Raw genomic sequence first — 17,640 nt, forward strand, 5'->3', positions numbered from 1 at the left:
TATCACAGTGTCTGCCAAAATCACAATATGACGGTGACGGTGTGACGCTATTTGCATATACTATGGTCTGCAGCCAACGATCACACTGTTCTCATGTTTATTCCTGTAAAGAACGGACGTGCTAATGTAAACAAATAAACAAAAACATCAAGAATCAGCTGTGAGTCACTGATGACACAAACACTAAACCAAACCTGTGATGTGAAGCAGGTTTAGTGCTTGTTGTGTATCTCTGCACCAGAGGAAACTCCACGTGCACACACGCACACACACACACACACACACACACACACACACACACACACACACACACACACACACACACACACACAGGCACTGCAGCTTATTGACTCCCTGACCTCGATACGACCTTCAGACTGAGGCTCGTTCACTCCGTCCTTTCTACAGCTGTACACAGTTATACACAATATCAAGCTCAAACCTGTTTACTCTCACTGTTTTGCTCATATAACTTAAAGCAGAAGTAAGCGATCCGGTGGTTTTCGCTAATGCTGCGTTCCAGGCAGGCTTTTGAAACCGTAAATTACAGCTTCAAGTCACGACTTACGACTTTGTAGCGTTCCAGGCAACCCACTCGTGTTTCTCCGACCTGTTTTACCTGTGAAAGTCACTATAACGGCCACTCGTAACTTCTGACCCGTGAACTCGTACCAGATCGAACTGGTACCACTTCACAGGTCGGAAAAACACGAGTTACGAGTTGCCTTGAACGCACCATAACGTCTTGTCAGCCGATGGAGTTAGCAGCCCCCGCCCTCGTCATGGATCTATTGGTCCTCGTCCCTACGTCACCACATTCAGGCGCATCCCTTGGCTGCACACACAGAGAGGACTGCCCCTTTATGCCGTTCTCTCTCCTCATTGGATAAAGGTTGTAGGATACAAGGAAAGTTTTCTCCTGGGCTCAGAGCAGAGCAGAGTGACTGACAGACCCGTGTTTCAGACCAAACACTCTATAGAAGTGATTGCTGTCGGAAGATACAACTATTTAAGACTTAGATTAACACAAATATATCACTTACTTCTGCTTTAACTGCTGTGTGTTTTAAGGACAAATCAACAAGAAATAATATTAAACAAATGAATCAAAATCTAAATTGATGAGGTTTTCTGATGAACAATGAGCTGTAACGGTAAACATCTCTGTACAAATCTGTCCATCTGGATAATTATCTAAATGTTTAATGGATTCTTAAACATCTAAACAGCTGATGATGAACTTCTGCAGGTCGATCACAGCGACGGATCAGATTCGTTGTGACTGACTGATTCATTGTGTTGACCCGACAGGACCGGTGAACCTGCGCTGTATCAGACTCACACCCTGCGCTCACTTCATTATTTGAGGGAGAGTCACATATTTTGTCATCTGCTGCAGTCCCTGAAGGCAACACAACCGCTGCCACATATCAAAGAGCTGAGACAAGCAAATAAAACGGCTTGAGTCAATGACTGTCAATACAGCATTTTACTAATGTTTAATGTATTTAATTTGTGCAATTTCTTAATCTAAATTTTGTAGCTGTGTTTATTTATTCATGATAACTATTCACTGTATTATTCACTGTATTTGTATTATTGCACTTATTGTAACGGTATTCAGTATCTTTTATCCTTCTTTAGCCTGACCAGGGACAAAGACTGACCATTAGCTGCAGCTAGACGTCTTGTATGCATCGCATTTTTCATTCTTTGTGGCAATGTTGTATGTATCGTCCCTGTTAAATAAACATTAAAATAAAATCAAATAAAATCTCCAGTCATCTCTCAGTCTGCACCCACCTGCAGGTCGTTCTGTGGGTTCCAGTCCGAGTCGAAGATGATGCAGGTGTCGGCCGCCGTCAGGTTGATGCCCAGTCCTCCGGCCCTGGTGCAGAGTAGGAAAACAAAGCGGTCCGAGTCCGGCTTACAGAACCTGTCGATGGCTGCCTGCCGCAGGTTTCCTCGCACGCGGCCATCGATGCGTTCGTACGTGTAGCTGGAGAAAACACGGACAGATGTACAGTACATCAGGGACAACGCTGCTGCATCCCCTCCTTTAGTCCAGTCATTTTAAGCCAAAAAAGGGGTCAACGTTAAACAAATTGCAACAGAATCAAACTCAACTGATTTTGTATCCTCAACATGTCCTGAGTGGAGGAAAAAAAGCCCAGAAGAATCCCATCAGGGGAAAGTTTAGAAAAACACCCAAACATATCCCATTTATACGCCTATTCATTATTTTTGAATAGGGTAAAATTTTTAACCTTTAGATATCTCCATGAAAATTACTGAGTTGATTACTGACATTAAGACAAACAAAAAATGTATTACAAGTTTTTTGAATTTTTTTTTTAACATGAGAAGCTTTGCATAAATTCCACCATTTTGACGGCACATGTATATATAAAGGTGCTGTGGTGGTACCGGCTTGAAAATTGGAATGAGTTGACTCCATCGGTCAACCAACAAGAAGAAACCACTTTAAATTTCAAGATGACTGCAATTTTTCAAGAATCCGTCGCTGCAGGAAGCGCTCGTTTTACATGGTAGCCTAGCAACCTAGCTCATTAAAGCTACAGTCGTTTTACATGGTAGCCTAGCAACCTAGCTCATTAAAGCTACAGTTGGTAAGCTGATGAAAGTGAAAGTAAACTCCGTGACTTGGTCTGAAATTTCAAGACAATACACAGACTGTCCCTTTATGAACCTCTGGAGTCAACTCACTCCAATTTTCACGCTGGTACCACCACAGCACCTTTACGTACATGTGCTGTCAAAACGGCGGAATTTATGCAAATTTATGCAAATTTGCTCATGTTAACAAAGAATTTCAAAAAACTTGTAATACATTTTTTGTTTGTCTTAATGTAAGTAATCAACTCAGTAATTTTCATGGAGATATCTAAAGGTTAAAAATTTTACCCTATTCACGTGAGAAAAATAATGAATAGGCGTATGAATGGGATATATTTGGGTCTTTTTCTAAACTTTCCCCTAATGGGATTCTTCTGGGCTTTTTTTCCCTCACTCAGGTCATGTTGAGGATACAAAACCAGTTGAGTTTGCTTCTGTTGCAATTTGTTCAACCTTTTCTCATAAGATGACTGGACTACTTTCCTGTTTCTCTCTCAGCACTTTCTTTCATTTTCATTTTCATCCCCTCATTCAGTTTCTCCTCCCTCCCTCCCTCCTCACCGTCTCTGGATGAGGTAGTCCTCTAGGATGTCCAGACAGCGGACCATCTGGGAGAAGACCAGCACCTTGTGTCCCCCGGCCAGCAGCTTGGGCAGCAGCTTGTCGATCAGCACCAGTTTACCCGCTGCCTGGATCATGGCCTGCAGCTGGAAATCCGGAGCATCTGGACTGTGGTACTTCTTGAAGCTTTCCAAGATCTTCTCTTCAGCTCCTGAAAGAGACAAAAGCACGGAGGTGAGGGGCGGAGTTAGGAGATGAGTAGATGAGTAGATGGTCTGAAGCTGCTTAGGAGGGTTTGAATGTATGTAGTCTCTTTATAAGTCAGGGGATTGTTTGTAATGTAATAAACTAATCAGAATGACTCCTCCTCTTCCGTTAACAGCCAGGTGAGGCTGTGCTGTAGTGCAGGGGTATTCAAAGTGCGATAGAGTGAGCCCCCCTTAATGAAAAATAAACAGCTGTGCGCCCCCCCCCCCCAAAAAAAAAGAGAAGAGAATTAAACATAGCCTATTTATTATCAGTTACTATGACCAAAACAATATTTGATTCATTAAACATAAATTGGTCTTTCCTGTAGGATTTGTTTGATTTTTGTTTGACTTGTTTCTCAGCATATATTAAAGCAGATATCAGTGGAATGTTTTTGTTAATATAAGTCCTAAATAGTCCTATTTTCCGTCAGCAATCACTTACATGAAGTATTTCAGCCTAAACACGAGTCTCTCCGTCACTCTGCTCTGCTGTAACCCGAGGAGAAAATTTTCCTTGTGGGATACAAGTGTTATCCAATGAGGGGAGAGAACGGCATGAAGGGCTGTGTGTGCAGCCAAGGGATGCGCGTGAATGTGGTGACGTAGCACGAGGACCAATTGATGCCTGACAAGGGCGGGGGCTGCTAACTCATGGTGCGTTCAAGGAAACTCGTACTTTGTGTTTTTCCTTCCTGTGAAGTCATACCAGTTCGATCTGGTACGAGTTCACGGGTCGGAAGTTACGAGTGGCCGTTATAGGGAACTTTCACAGACAACAGGACGGTAAAAACACGAGCTACGGGTTACCTGGAACGCTACCAAGTCGTAGTTGTGACTTGAAGCTGTAACTTACGGTTTCAAAAGCCTGCCTTGAACACAGCATTAGCCGAAACGGCCGTGCCACTGATATCTGCTTTAACTATCATGACAACATAGCACTGACGAATAAACCTAAACATTGATACAGAACTCTGTAACACACTCATCACACAAGCAGCTCCATGATCTCCCTGTGTGATCATCTGGGGAGCAGACAGTCTGAGGTTGAAGTTTATATCAATGCACAGGTGACACTGTGACAGGTCTCTGTACGTCTGTACCACATGTCAGCTGTTCAGCTGCTCAGCTCCGCCGCGACGTGCAGCTTTTTTTTTTTTTTAGGAGCGGTATGTTGCGGCTTTATGCAGGAGGACACACGGTGCTACTGCTGATCCAATGTATTTATCTGAGCCTGGCCACTGTGAGAGGCACCAGGTCGCTTTGAGCTGCGTTATGAAGTTCTACCTGACGCTGCAGCACCTGACGCTCTTCTTTTTCTAACCAGAATAGTTCCACAGCCGACTACTAGTGCTACATTCAGCCGAGCCCGAGGCCAGCTGAGCTCCACTCTCCCTGCAACAGTCTCTCTGATCACTTGCATTGGGACCTTGGGCGTCAGTGCACAACGCCAAAGGGCCCTGACCAAGCGTCAGTTTATGACGCGTCGGGAGTGTTTCTCCCTGACACATCAGTCGAGCATAATAATAATAATAGTCTGTGTGTTGCAAGAGATCTTGTTTTATCATATCGCAGTATAATAATAATATATATATAACTGCAAACTATAGGCTACTGCAAAAACATGAATCATATGTGCAAGTGACATGTAACTCATCTTTTGTTTAAATGTTTTCAGTTTTTCTTTTTCTCATGTCGCGCCCCCCCTCAAACTCTCTGGCGCCCCCCAAGGGAGGCGCGCCTCACACTTTGAAAACCCCTGCTGTAGTGGATAGAAGCTTCTCAGCAGAGGAAACAGCAACTGGATCCTCAGGTACAAAACAGTGAAGTGAGGATGCAGGAAATGATTTTACAGATTTTCCTAAGTGAATAATAAATAATAACAGCACAGTGTGAAAGTCTCCATGTTTTAGGAAGTGATAACCAGTGTATGTGTTTAATGTGCAGCCTGGTTTGATTCTCAGGTGATTAAATGAAGGTAAATGAACAGCCAGGTGTAACAGCTCCACAGTGACCACACTGATGAAAGTGACACCATCATGTCAGAATATGTGAAATACTGAAAGTCTTCTTCATCCACTGATCATAGGTGTGTGTGTGGGATGTGGGAGCTGAGCCAGAAAACGTCACCACTGTGCATTGTGCGGTTCTGAAAAGGATCTGGACTTTTAGTTCCTCAGTAAAAGAAAATATTTCAGACATTTCTTTCTCTATTTACAGAACGGAGGGTGCAGTTAAAATGCCTCTTTTATATCAGGACACATCAGGGTCAAATAGAAAACAAACAAACAAAAAACCCTGAAAGAATAAGAAACTGAAATGAAGTGGAGTGAATTAATGTGTTGACCTCACACTGTTTTTCCTCTGTTCATTCTGTTTTCCCAGTTCTAACCTCCACCTGACCTGACTTGCTGTATTTATCTGATCTTATTCTAGCTCTGCATCTTGATGAAAAAGAAAAAAATAATTAACATGTAAAAAGAACATAATAGAAAAGAACATATTCTACTTTTTAGCAGTGTTGTTCACAATTCAACTTCTAATTAACTGCAAATCACTGCCCTGTTGTTTGATAACAATGTCATAGTGATGTGTTTAAAGGACAATTCCAGGCGAATTCAACTCGGGGGTGTATTTTCATATCATTTTAGGTCAAAAAGAAGGAATCTGAAGATTTTCAGTTTAATGTCTCCTGTTTTGCGGTAGCTGCGTCTGTCCGCGCATCGCCACGGCAACGATGAATGGGAGTGGATGTAAGTTCCGCTGTTTAGGCTGTTTACATCCCTCAAAGCCACAGACAGCGTCAGATGGAGACTCAAACATGCACCCAGAAGTTTATTTACTTCAACAAGCCGACATGTTTGTAAAACTAGATCTAATTCAAAGTCTCCCGGAGTCTCGCGCGAGACCCAGTTGCCGTGCGCGGTGTGTTCAGGTGCAGTGGGAAAAGCTACCGTTTGTGTCATAAACACAGGAATATCAACTCTTTACTTGCTTCAAGTAAAAAAAACTTCTCGGTGCATGTTTGAGTAGCCACCTGACGCTGTCTGTGGAAGAAAATGTACACTTGAAGCAAGTAAAGAGTTGATATTCCTGTGTTTATGACACAAACGGTAGCTTTTCCCACTGCGCCTGAACACACCAGCACTGCAACTTCGGGCTCGCGCGAGACTCCAGGAGACTTTGAATTAGATCTAGTTTTACAAACATGTCGGCTTGTTGAAGTAAATAAACTTCTGGGTGCATGTTTGAGTCTCCATCTGACGCTGTCTGTGGCTTTGAGGGATGGAAACAGCCTAAACAGCAGAACTTACATCCACTCCCATTCATTGTTGCCGTGGCGATGCGGGGACAGACACAACTACCGCAAAACAGGAGACATTAAACTGAAAATCTTCAGATTCCTTCTTTTAGACCTAAAATGATAGGAACATACACCCCCGAGTTGAATTCGCCTGGAATTGTCCTTTAAATTTAACAATTCATTTGAACAAATCATTTCTTATTATAGTTGATGTGTCAGTATAAAGAGGTGCAGTAACCGCTGATCGTGTGTGTGTATGTGTGTGTGTGTGTTGACCTGTGATCAGATAGGGGTGGTTGCAGCACTTGCGGAGCTCCATCATGGTGTTGATGAGATTGGGCATGTTGTGCTGGTTGGCTCCTTTGGACAGGAAGGAGAAGTTCTTCTCTAAGATGGCTCGGTAGTATTTCTTCTGGATGTTGGTCAGCTCCACCTACAACACACACACACACACACACACACACACATATACATACACACATAAACACACACTATAGATCGTTCTGCTCTTATACTGAAACTTTTAATGAACTTGACTTTAATTTCATTCTGAACTTAGCTGTGATTAAAGAAACTAATAAAGACTTAAGAGTAATAATTCTGATAAAAACAGGAGTCTCATTAGTGGCTCGTTACGCCGCCACTCTGGTGAAGTTCTGCTCCTCTACCTCGATGATGGTCTCCTCTTTAGGCGCCAGGTTCTTCTCCACATCGTCCTTCAGCCTCCGCAGCATCATGGGCTTCAAGATGGCCTGAAGCTTCTTCACCTGGGTGATAGGAGGAGGAGGAGGAGGAAGAGGAGGAGGAGGAGGAGGAGGAAGAGGAGGAAGAGGAGGAAGAGGAGTCAGTGTCATATGCCTGCAGATACCACACACCAGTTTTTCAAAATAAAACATATTATTGTTTTAAGAGAAAGAAGAGAGATGTAAAAAATCATAGCTGAGCCCAAGAGACCAAATCCCAGGGCCACAGAGCTGCTGAAGGACACCGCCAACTTCCTGTTTCTGCTTTTCAGAGTTAAAAACCTTTCTACACAAGGGACTCAACAAAGGCCTATTCCAATTACCTCAGACAGATTATCTATTTACAAGTTGTTCTCAACACTAGTTTTCCAGGTCTTTTGGATATAGCGAATTGTGAACTTTACTATATGCAATAGTTTGGTCAGACTCAGGACAATAAAAAAAAAGCTGCAGGCAGGTTCTCCTTTATCTTTTCAGTTAATTTTTTCTGCCTCTTTTTTTGTTGTTGATCCATGTGGATGATCATGCACCTTATGTGTACAGTCTGCTACATGCATTTAAAAAATGCTGTTGACCAAGTCTGATCCACAAATATTTCAGGTTTACTGCTTTCCTAAATTTAGTTAGGGCAGATTTTTTTTTTTTTTGCATATCATAGTAACTAATTTACATTCCTTGATTTATGGCCAAATGTTTTTCTATTTTAGTCACTTTGTTGTTTTGGGAGTTTTCTTTTAAAATTTTTCTCTTCATGTTTTAATAATTTTATTGATTCGACACTCCCCTCCATACCTCTGTTCAAATGGTGCTGCTGCTACTTTGTATGCTGTGATGAATGTGTTTTTGTTTGGGGCCTGAAAATTACAATGTACTCCAAGTGGCTCTACTGTAAAATAATAGTTAGTCTTCAAATTATTGGCAACTTAATAAAAGGGATAATTGTTTATACACTGAAAAAAAAAAAAGCCTTTCTACACGATGTGAAAATCTGTCATCCCACCTACATTACCCACAATGCAACTCAAAGCCACAGAGTTCAACCAAAGCCTGCAGCAAAGATGCAGAGCGAGGCGAGCCCCAGACTCAGGTGACATCAGTGTTCATCTGTTTCCTGGTATCACCTGAACGTACCTGTTCGTCTGTTTTGAGGTCTCCGAACTCTTCCAGGAAGCTGCTCTCGGAGGGAAACTGCAGCGGCTCCAGGAAGTTCAACAGACTGAACAGCTCCTCCACTGAGTTCTGCAGGGGGGTCCCTGTCAACAGGACCTTGTGTTCCTGTAGGAAACACACACACGTTTAGACAAAAAAAACACTTTTAAAATGAATTCTGTCGTACAGGGAGAATATTAAAGCAGAAGTAAGTGATATATTTGTGTTAATATAAGTCTTAAATAGTTGTATCTTCCGACAACAATCACTTCTATAGAGTGTTTGGTCTGAAACACGGGTCTGTCAGTCACTCTGCTCTGCTCTGAGCCCAGGAGAAAACTTTCCTTGTATCCTACAACCTTTATCCAATGAGGAGAGAGAACGGCATAAAGGGGCAGTCCTCTCTGTGTGTGCAGCCAAGGGATGCGCCTGAATGTGGTGACGTAGGGACGAGGACCAATAGATCCATGACGAGGGCGGGGGCTGCTAACTCCATCGGCTGACAAGACGTTATGGTGCGTTCAAGGCAACTCGTAACTCGTGTTTTTCCGACCTGTGAAGTCGTACCAGTTCGATCTGGTACGAGTTCACGGGTCAGAAGTTACGAGTGGCCGTTATAGTGACTTTCACAGGTAAAACAGGTCGGAGAAACACGAGTGTGTTGCCTGGAACGCTACAAAGTCGTAAGTCGTGACTTGAAGCTGTAATTTACGGTTTCAAAAGCCTGCCTGGAACGCAGCATTAGCCAAAACGACCGGATCGCTTACTTCTGCTTTAAAAGGTTGGTTCAACAGCTGCTGGAGTTAATGTCGTTGAACTGCTGCAGGAGAAGAAACAGGAAAAACTCTGTAGGTTCACATTAACGCTGTGAGTGTATCAAGAGGCATTGGCCAAAGAGAAGTGCACACAGCCTGTATTCAGAAACCAGCCATCATATCAGGACTTCTCTGAGACTGTGATGTTACAACAAAGCAGTCACCAAGCCCCACCCACCTGGACCCACCTGGACCCACCAACCAACACTTGCAGGATTTGGTTTCTCTGAGTGTTTTACCTGATCACTCAGAAAACAGTCAGCCAATCAGAAGGCGCCGGCCTTTGAAATCAGGTTGGTAAAAACATATCTGAAGCAGCTGTTTGCAAGTTTTACTGCAGCTTCAAACTCACACACACACACACACACACACACACAGACACACACACACACACAGACACAGGGCCTGTCCCATTTCTCCACACTTGGCTCAGTGCGCTTGGTTACGCACACACTTTGGTGACGTTTTGCCGGCGGAACGTATATTTGCATATAGTGTTCAGCATGGATTAAGTGGTCAAGCGTGTGGGGGGAGATTTAAAAGCAATCGGGACAAACTTGACAAGTGCAGCCTGTGCCGTTGCGCACAGCACACTAGCACAACTACTACACACACACACACACAGCAACAGTTTTAATAACCAGTGCTGCTGGATCAGTCTCATCTACTCCTAAAGTGTCTCTATGCGCAAGATTCAGATCATAAATGTGTAAGCCCAACTCCGTAAGTAAATAAAACAAAAATATAAAAACATGAACAGAGCATGATGAATATAAAATATGACATTAAAAAGTCATAATTATGAGATAGAAAGTTAATTTCATTTTATTGAGATTAATTCAATCGCATTTCCTAAACGTGACTTGTGGCTGCCAGTGACGGCGGACTTCACCGTGGTGCATTGTGGGATTTATACTTGGCCAAATACCGCTGGGATGCGGTCTGACCTTCAGTGTGGGTAAAGTGCAAATCAAGCTGCTGCACTTTTGGTTGTTGGAGAAACGGGACACACTGAACTGACACTAAGAACATGAACGCACACGCCAAGTGCCCAAGTGTGTAAGTGTGATCGAGTGCGCATATTGGGACAGACACACACACACAGACACACACATACACACACACACACACACACTGACCAGGTTCATGAGCTTCAGCCCCTCCAGCAGTTTGCAGTTCCTGTTCTTGAGCCGATGAGCCTCATCGATCACCACGCAGCGCCAGTGCAGCTTCTTCAGCTCTGGACAGTCGGCCATGATCATCTCGAAGGTGGTGATGAGCCCGTGAAACTTCAGAACGCCGGGGAGCGTGTTACCCTGACGACAGAGGAGAGAGGGGGGAAGGATGAGATTGTTTGGATGGGGATGGGGGGGGCGTATTTTCAAGACAGTAGTTGCGTTTCCATCCACCTTTTTTTATTCGCATTTTTGAAAAATGCGAATAAATACTTGAATGGAAACGCCAGAAATTCAAAAAAAGGCAGTAAATGTGCATAAAAGTTTATACGCTTGGAGGGGGGGGATTTGTCAGCGTATCGAATAAAGGAAATGCGAGTTTTTGTGATGGAAACAGATGATGTGAATTGAGGCAGAGTTTGTGGGTGAAGCTGCTGGACTTCGGGGGTTTCCGGTTTAGCGGCGGCTAAGATGGCAGCTTAAGAGAGAGGCTCCCCGACTACTAAGATTTAAGTGCCCATTAACTCGACGAACTCGATTTAAAACTGACGGAAAAGCATGGTTAAGGGCAAGACTCCATTGCGAGACAGGCAAAGGAAAACCAGATTTGGGAAACTTGCACAGAACACCGAAACACACGGAAAACAGAGTCCGGAGTCGTCTCAAGCTAGCTCGGCTAACGATAGCGGAGAGGAAGACGAAGCTAACATGGAGGCTAACATGAAAACCATTCTCGCTGAGATAAAAGATTTCCGACAAGACAATAAGCAACAACTCCAGGAAATCAAAGAGGAGATCGGCAAAACCAAAAAGAGACTTGACGAAGTAGAAGACCGTGTTTCAAACACGGAGGAGAGAATGCAGTCACTAGAAGAAGTGACGGAGGAGCTAATAAAGCTACAAGCACACCTGGAAGAAAGACAGGACGACCAGGAGGGAAGATCCAGACGAAATAATATCAGAGTCTATTCCGTCCCGGAGGAGTCAGAGAACGAGTCCTCGTCAATGATAGAGTTTGTCGGAAAACTGCTAAAACATGGCTTGTCTCTGACTGAAGACGTGGATCTTCATATTGAACGTGCACACCGGGCACTTGGACCCGTGCCAAGAGAAGGAGCACCTCCGAGATCCATAATTATTAAGTTTCTGAGTTACAAGACAAAAGAGAAAATCCTACGAACAGCGTGGCAGAAAAGGGGCTTTATGTGGAGAAATAAACAAATTAATCTGGACAATGACTATGCACCGAGTGTGTTGAAGAAAAGGCAACAGTACATGGAAGCTAAGAGGGTGCTGAAGGAAAAAGGGATCCGCTTTCAGACGCCCTTCCCGGCCAGACTTCGAGTTTTCTACGCGGAAGGGACGCGCACCTACAACACGGCCGAGGAAGCAACGAAGGAGATGGCGGAGAAGGGGCTGCCGGTCACAGTGCTGAAACCACCCGAGACGCTGCTGGAGCGGATCCGGAGGCTGTCATGGTCGGTGAGCGGCAGACGGGAACGTACACAGACACACACACGCCGAGGACAGACGGTCAAAGACAAGCTCCAGAGATTCAACTGGGACCCGGAGCAGAGAGGTCAAGATACGGCCGAGTAGAAAATGATCACGCAAGTATTGTTTAAAAGGAGTTTGATTAGACTTGGACGTTTTTGATTTAAGCTCGGACATTGTTCGGCTATCTCTGAGAAGCAGAAACTCACTCCTCACTTCTGTGTTGTCTAATGAACGAGTGTAAAAGACTCTGAATGATGATGCTAAGAAAACACCCCCACTGCCAGAAAGAATGTTTAAAAGCAGTAACTTAAAGAGATAGAATTTCTTTTTCTTTTCTTTTTTTCATGTAACCATGTAACACACGTAACCTAATTATTACATCAAAGTGAAATATATAGGTGGGAGAGCGTAAAGGTTATTAATAATATTATTTTTATTTTTTGTTTATTTTTCTGGGGCATATTCTCTGTGCAAAGCTTCCCTTTTTTTGACTTCATTCAGTTTTCAAAGAGCCTAATCTAGGGTGATTGATATGTCGGGGGCACACCTGTGGATAAGATCTTGGCTGAATCCATTACAAATGAGGGCCCTCTTGCAGAAGAGAGGCTTTCCCTCTCCAGGGCCGCACTTAAACACCTCACACAGGGTTTTTCTTTTAACCCCACCTTTGGAAACCCTAACGAATGTTCTCAGTTTATAAGAGTTCAAAACCTCATTGGTTGTTGTTCTGTTCATGTGTTTGCTGCAGTTCAAAGCAGAAATAGAGATGTCACACAAACTCCATCTAAAAACTGGAAAACAAATCTTAATATTGGTACCGGCAAGTAATATGTTGAAAGTGGTCTCCTTCAATGTAAATGGATTACTTAATCCTATTAAGAGAGGCAAGATACTGTCAAAACTGAGAAGGGAGGGTGCTCAGGTAGCATTCCTTCAGGAAACGCATTTATCTGAAACTGAACATGCAAAACTGAGACGAGGAGGCTTCAAACATGTATTTTATTCATCCTATAAATCAGGACATAGAAGAGGGTCTGCCATTCTTATTTCAAATCAAGTCCAATATGAACACATTTCAGAGAATAAAGACAAGGAAGGCCGATATGTAATGATAACGGGAAGGATCGAAGGGCTGATGGTAACTTTGTTTAGCATATATGCTCCTCCTGGGAGTGATTGGACCTTTTATAAAAAAATATTTGACATGATGTCTGCGGAAGCTCAGGGTGTGCTTATATGTGGAGGAGATATGAATATTAGATTATCCAAAATGGAATCTTCCACCTCCAATTTAGGATATAACAAATCCATGATTAATAAAATAAACTCAGTAATGAAAGAAATTGGCATAGTAGACGTTTGGAGAGAGTTTAATCCAACAGCCCGTGACTACACTTACTTCTCTGCACCTCAATCTACTTATTCAAGGATCGACTATTTCTTTGCATTTAAGAGAGAACGATTGAGAATTCAGTCATGTGATATTGGAACAATTGATGTGTCTGATCATGCACCAATATTAATGACAGTTGATATTGGTAATAACCTAAAATCTACACTATGGAAATTGAACTCAAGTATATTGAATAACCCCCAGGTAAAAGAAGAGTTAGAAAAGGCAATAGATACCTATTTTAAAGAAAACAACAATGGAGAAGTGTCTCCTCCTATGGTGTGGGATGCATTTAAGGCAGTCCTGAGGGGGAAAGTAATTTCTATTTCCTCATCACTAAAAAAACGTAGACAGGAGAGGCTTAATTCTCTATACACCAAACTCAAAGAATTACAAAAAGAACATCAAGCTAAACTAGGGACCAAAGAAGTATCAATTAAAATTAAACAACTGCAAAACGAGATAGATGACATAACCACAGAAGAGATTAAAAAGAAACTGGTATTTCTTAAACAGGGGTACTATGAGGCAGGTAGCAAGGCAATGAAATTGTTATCATATAAACTGAGGAAACAACAAGCAGACGCCACTATTAATAAGATAAGATGCCCCCAGACTAAGAAAATACAGCATAGATCAGAACAAATTCAACAAAGTTTTGAAAATTATTATAGGGAGTTATATTCACAACCAAAATTAGATAATGAAGACGAGATGAAGAATTTTCTCGAATCCCTAAATCTTCCCACAATTACACAAGAACAAAATAAGGTCTTGATTGCGGATATCACTGAAATAGAAGTCAAGGCAGCAATATCAAGACTCAAACCACATAAGAGCCCAGGTTCGGACGGCTTCACAGCCGAATGGTATAAGTCTTTCAAGGAACAGTTGATTCCAAAACTGTGCCAGATATGTAACGGAGCACTCAAAAAGGGAGAGATCCCCCCCTCATGGAAACAAGCTATAATCTCGGTAATACCAAAGGAAGGCAAAGATTCATTAGATTGTAAACAATATCGACCCATCTCAGTGTTAAATCTAGATTATAAAATTTATATGTCAATATTAGCTAGAAGAATTGAAAAACTTTTGCCATCTCTCATTCATTTTGACCAGACTGGATTTATCCATGAGAGACAGACCCAAGACAGTTTGAGGAGGACGCTACATATTATGTGGCATATCCAGCAAAACAAGACACAAGCTATGTTAATAGGATTGGATGCAGAGAAGGCGTTTGATTCAGTAAGATGGACTTTTCTGTATAAGGTGTTAGATAAATTTGGTTTTCACTCTACTCTGATAGAAGCCTTCAAAGCTGTATATAATAATCCAACAGCAAGAACAAAAATAAATGGCAGTCTCTCAAATTCTTTTGTTTTGGAGCGTTCCTGTAGACAGGGTTGCCCCTGTTCGCCACTTCTTTTTGCCCTTTTTATAGAACCTCTCAGTCAATATATTAGGCAAAACGAGCAAATTAAAGGTATAAATATAGCAGGACAGGAACATAAAATATCCTTATTTGCGGATGACGTGTTAATATTTTTATCCCAACCATCAACATCCCTAACAACTTTAATGTCATCTCTGGATGTGTTTGGTAAATTATCAGGCTATAAGATAAATATTAAGAAAACTCAAGTTATGACTCTTAATTTTAATCTGCCAGATGATTTGGTAACTAAATACAGCCTGAGTTGTAATAAAAAATCAATGAAGTATCTGGGAATTAATCTTACCCAAGATATTACAAAATTATTTGAAGCCAATTATATTCCTCTTAACCTTAAAATTAAGTCAGATATCTCCAGATGGAATCACTTACCTTTTCTCAGTCTAACTTCAAGGATTGAATCAGTCAAAATGGTGATTTTACCCCGCCTGTTATATCTCTTTCTATCACTACCAATTGAAATAAGTGATCGACAGTTCATTGAATGGCAGAAATTAATTTCTCGATATATCTGGATGGGTAAAAAACCAAGGGTAAAATTTAAAGTAATGCAATTATCAAAAGACAAGGGAGGAATGGCGCTGCCAAATTTAAAAGATTACTACTGTGCGGCTCAGATAAGAAACCTGGGGTATCTCTGTGACTCGCAGTTTAGAGCCAGGTGGAAGGAAATAGAAGAGGGAGGCTCTGTGGATCCACCCTTACAGGCAGCAATGGCAGACAAAAAATGTGTAGACAGTCTTGCAAATAAGGATAACCCCTGGATAAAAGTAACACTACGAACCTGGCACAAGGTTGTTAGGAAATACAATTTAAAGGGTGCAGAAAACATATTACGTTGGTGTGCTTATGACACGGATTTTATTCCAAATAGGACAGACAATAGATTTAAAATGTGGTCAGAAAGGGGCCTTACGGCTTATTGCTGCTTTATACACAATGGGTCTGTGAAAAGTTTTGACGATCTCAAAAGGGAATATGATTTAGAGAGGCAGGATTTTTACAGATACCTCCAAGTAAGGAATCGATTAAATACAATTTTGACAGAGGACCAGAGAAGTGACATCCTGAAGGTTTTTGTTTCAATTTATAAGTCTGGGTGTGGAAAGAAATTAATATCTAGATTATACAAAGGTTTCCAAGACGCCTCAAATTCCAACAGCCTGCATATTAAATGTAGATGGGAAAGGGAGGGAAATTTGGTCATATCTGGGGATGAATGGGAAAACATTTGTACATTACAATGGAAAACCACATCTTCACATAACTGGCGAGAGTTTGGATGGAAAAACATAGTGAGATTTTTTATAACACCTGCTCAGAAGAGACACCAGGGTAGTGGAACAAATTGTTGGAGGAGGTGTGGTTCAGATGTGGCCAACCATTATCATTTATTTTGGGATTGTCCGAAACTTTCATCTTTTTGGCATGACATTTTTGATTGTCTGGAGTATATGTTTCAAATGACTATACAATTTGATGTCAGCTCAATGTACTTTGGTACCACGGCATTACATATCCAATCAATAGCGGACAAATATTTAATGAAGATATTATTGATTGGAGCAAAGAAAGCTATAACAAGGAAATGGCTACAACCCAACGCACCGACACTGGAAGAGTGGCAAGGGACTGTTCACCAAATCTACACCATGGAGAGACTGACATTTGCTCTAAAATTGCATTCAGAGAAATTTAAGAGTTGGTGGTCCAAGTGGATCAGATATATAAGACCACGGAGACCTGAACTGCTTTAAGTAGCCTATCTCTATTACATGGCTTGAAGTACCAGTCTATTAATCTTGATGGAAAATGAGTAAATGTGACTTCTTTTGTTCAAATGTTCTTATTTAAAACATTGTAAAATGAAAGGGGGAATAATAGCTTGGTTAATATGTTAACACTATTGTCCAAATACATGTTTTTGTTTTGCTCTGTATGAGTGTAATGGCGCTGAAATGACTTTGTATGTTTCTCCCTGATAAAAATAAAATTAAAAAAAAGAAAAGAAAAAAAAAAAAAAAAAAAAAAAAAAAAAAAAAAGAAGCTGCTGGACTTCACCCAGCGACGCCCCGGTGTCCCAGCTCTCCTCTCTGCACCGCGACACAAACGCGCTCCGTAACCCATAATCTTTTGTTTATGACGGTTAAGACTACACAAACACACGCCGTAACATCGTTATGTAACGTTATCCACCGCTACATTTATTGATTTTTCACCGGCTTCATATGTAAACAGATGCACATGGAGGAGAGGAGCGTAACCAAAACAGCTGAAAAGCGAGCAGACTGTCACAGTTCTACTGTCTTTCTGTGTAAATATCTCATGTTACAACATGAAAACCTGAGGCTTATATTCAAGTGCGGCCTATATATGTATTTTCTTTTAACATGTAGCTGGTGCGGCTTATACAGGTGCGTCTATAGTCCGGAAAGTACGTAAATTGTCCACGATGTTGGGTGTCAGCTGAGTGTCAGCTGTTGGATACATTCACGCTCTCTTATGATGTAATCTCACGGTGCACTCCTCCTCTCCCAATAATCGCAAAACAATAATGAATGGAAACGGTCATAAATTCGCATTTGCTTTTTGCGCATTTTCACAAAATCCGCTTTTAAATTCGATACGACTTGGATGGAAACCCAGCTAGTGATGATTTGCG

At 41.9% G+C, this 17,640-nt stretch overlaps 1 protein-coding gene across 1 annotated transcript in view; it reads right to left on the reverse strand.

Annotated features, from left to right (window-relative positions):
* Positions 1–17,640, reverse strand: part of chd6 (chromodomain helicase DNA binding protein 6) — a 147,616-nt gene that overhangs the window by 38,504 nt on the left and 91,472 nt on the right. Inside the window, 6 exon segments of the mRNA XM_085777899.1 lie at positions 1,804–1,999; positions 3,199–3,409; positions 7,027–7,183; positions 7,419–7,517; positions 8,625–8,768; positions 10,597–10,773. Of these exon segments, the coding sequence (XP_085634025.1) occupies positions 1,804–1,999; positions 3,199–3,409; positions 7,027–7,183; positions 7,419–7,517; positions 8,625–8,768; positions 10,597–10,773 (984 nt within the window).

The sequence above is a fragment of the Trachurus japonicus genome, chromosome 5 (assembly GCF_045865225.1).
Source record: "Trachurus japonicus isolate A0001 chromosome 5, Traja_1.0".
Classification (NCBI taxonomy): Eukaryota; Metazoa; Chordata; class Actinopteri; order Carangiformes; family Carangidae; genus Trachurus; species Trachurus japonicus.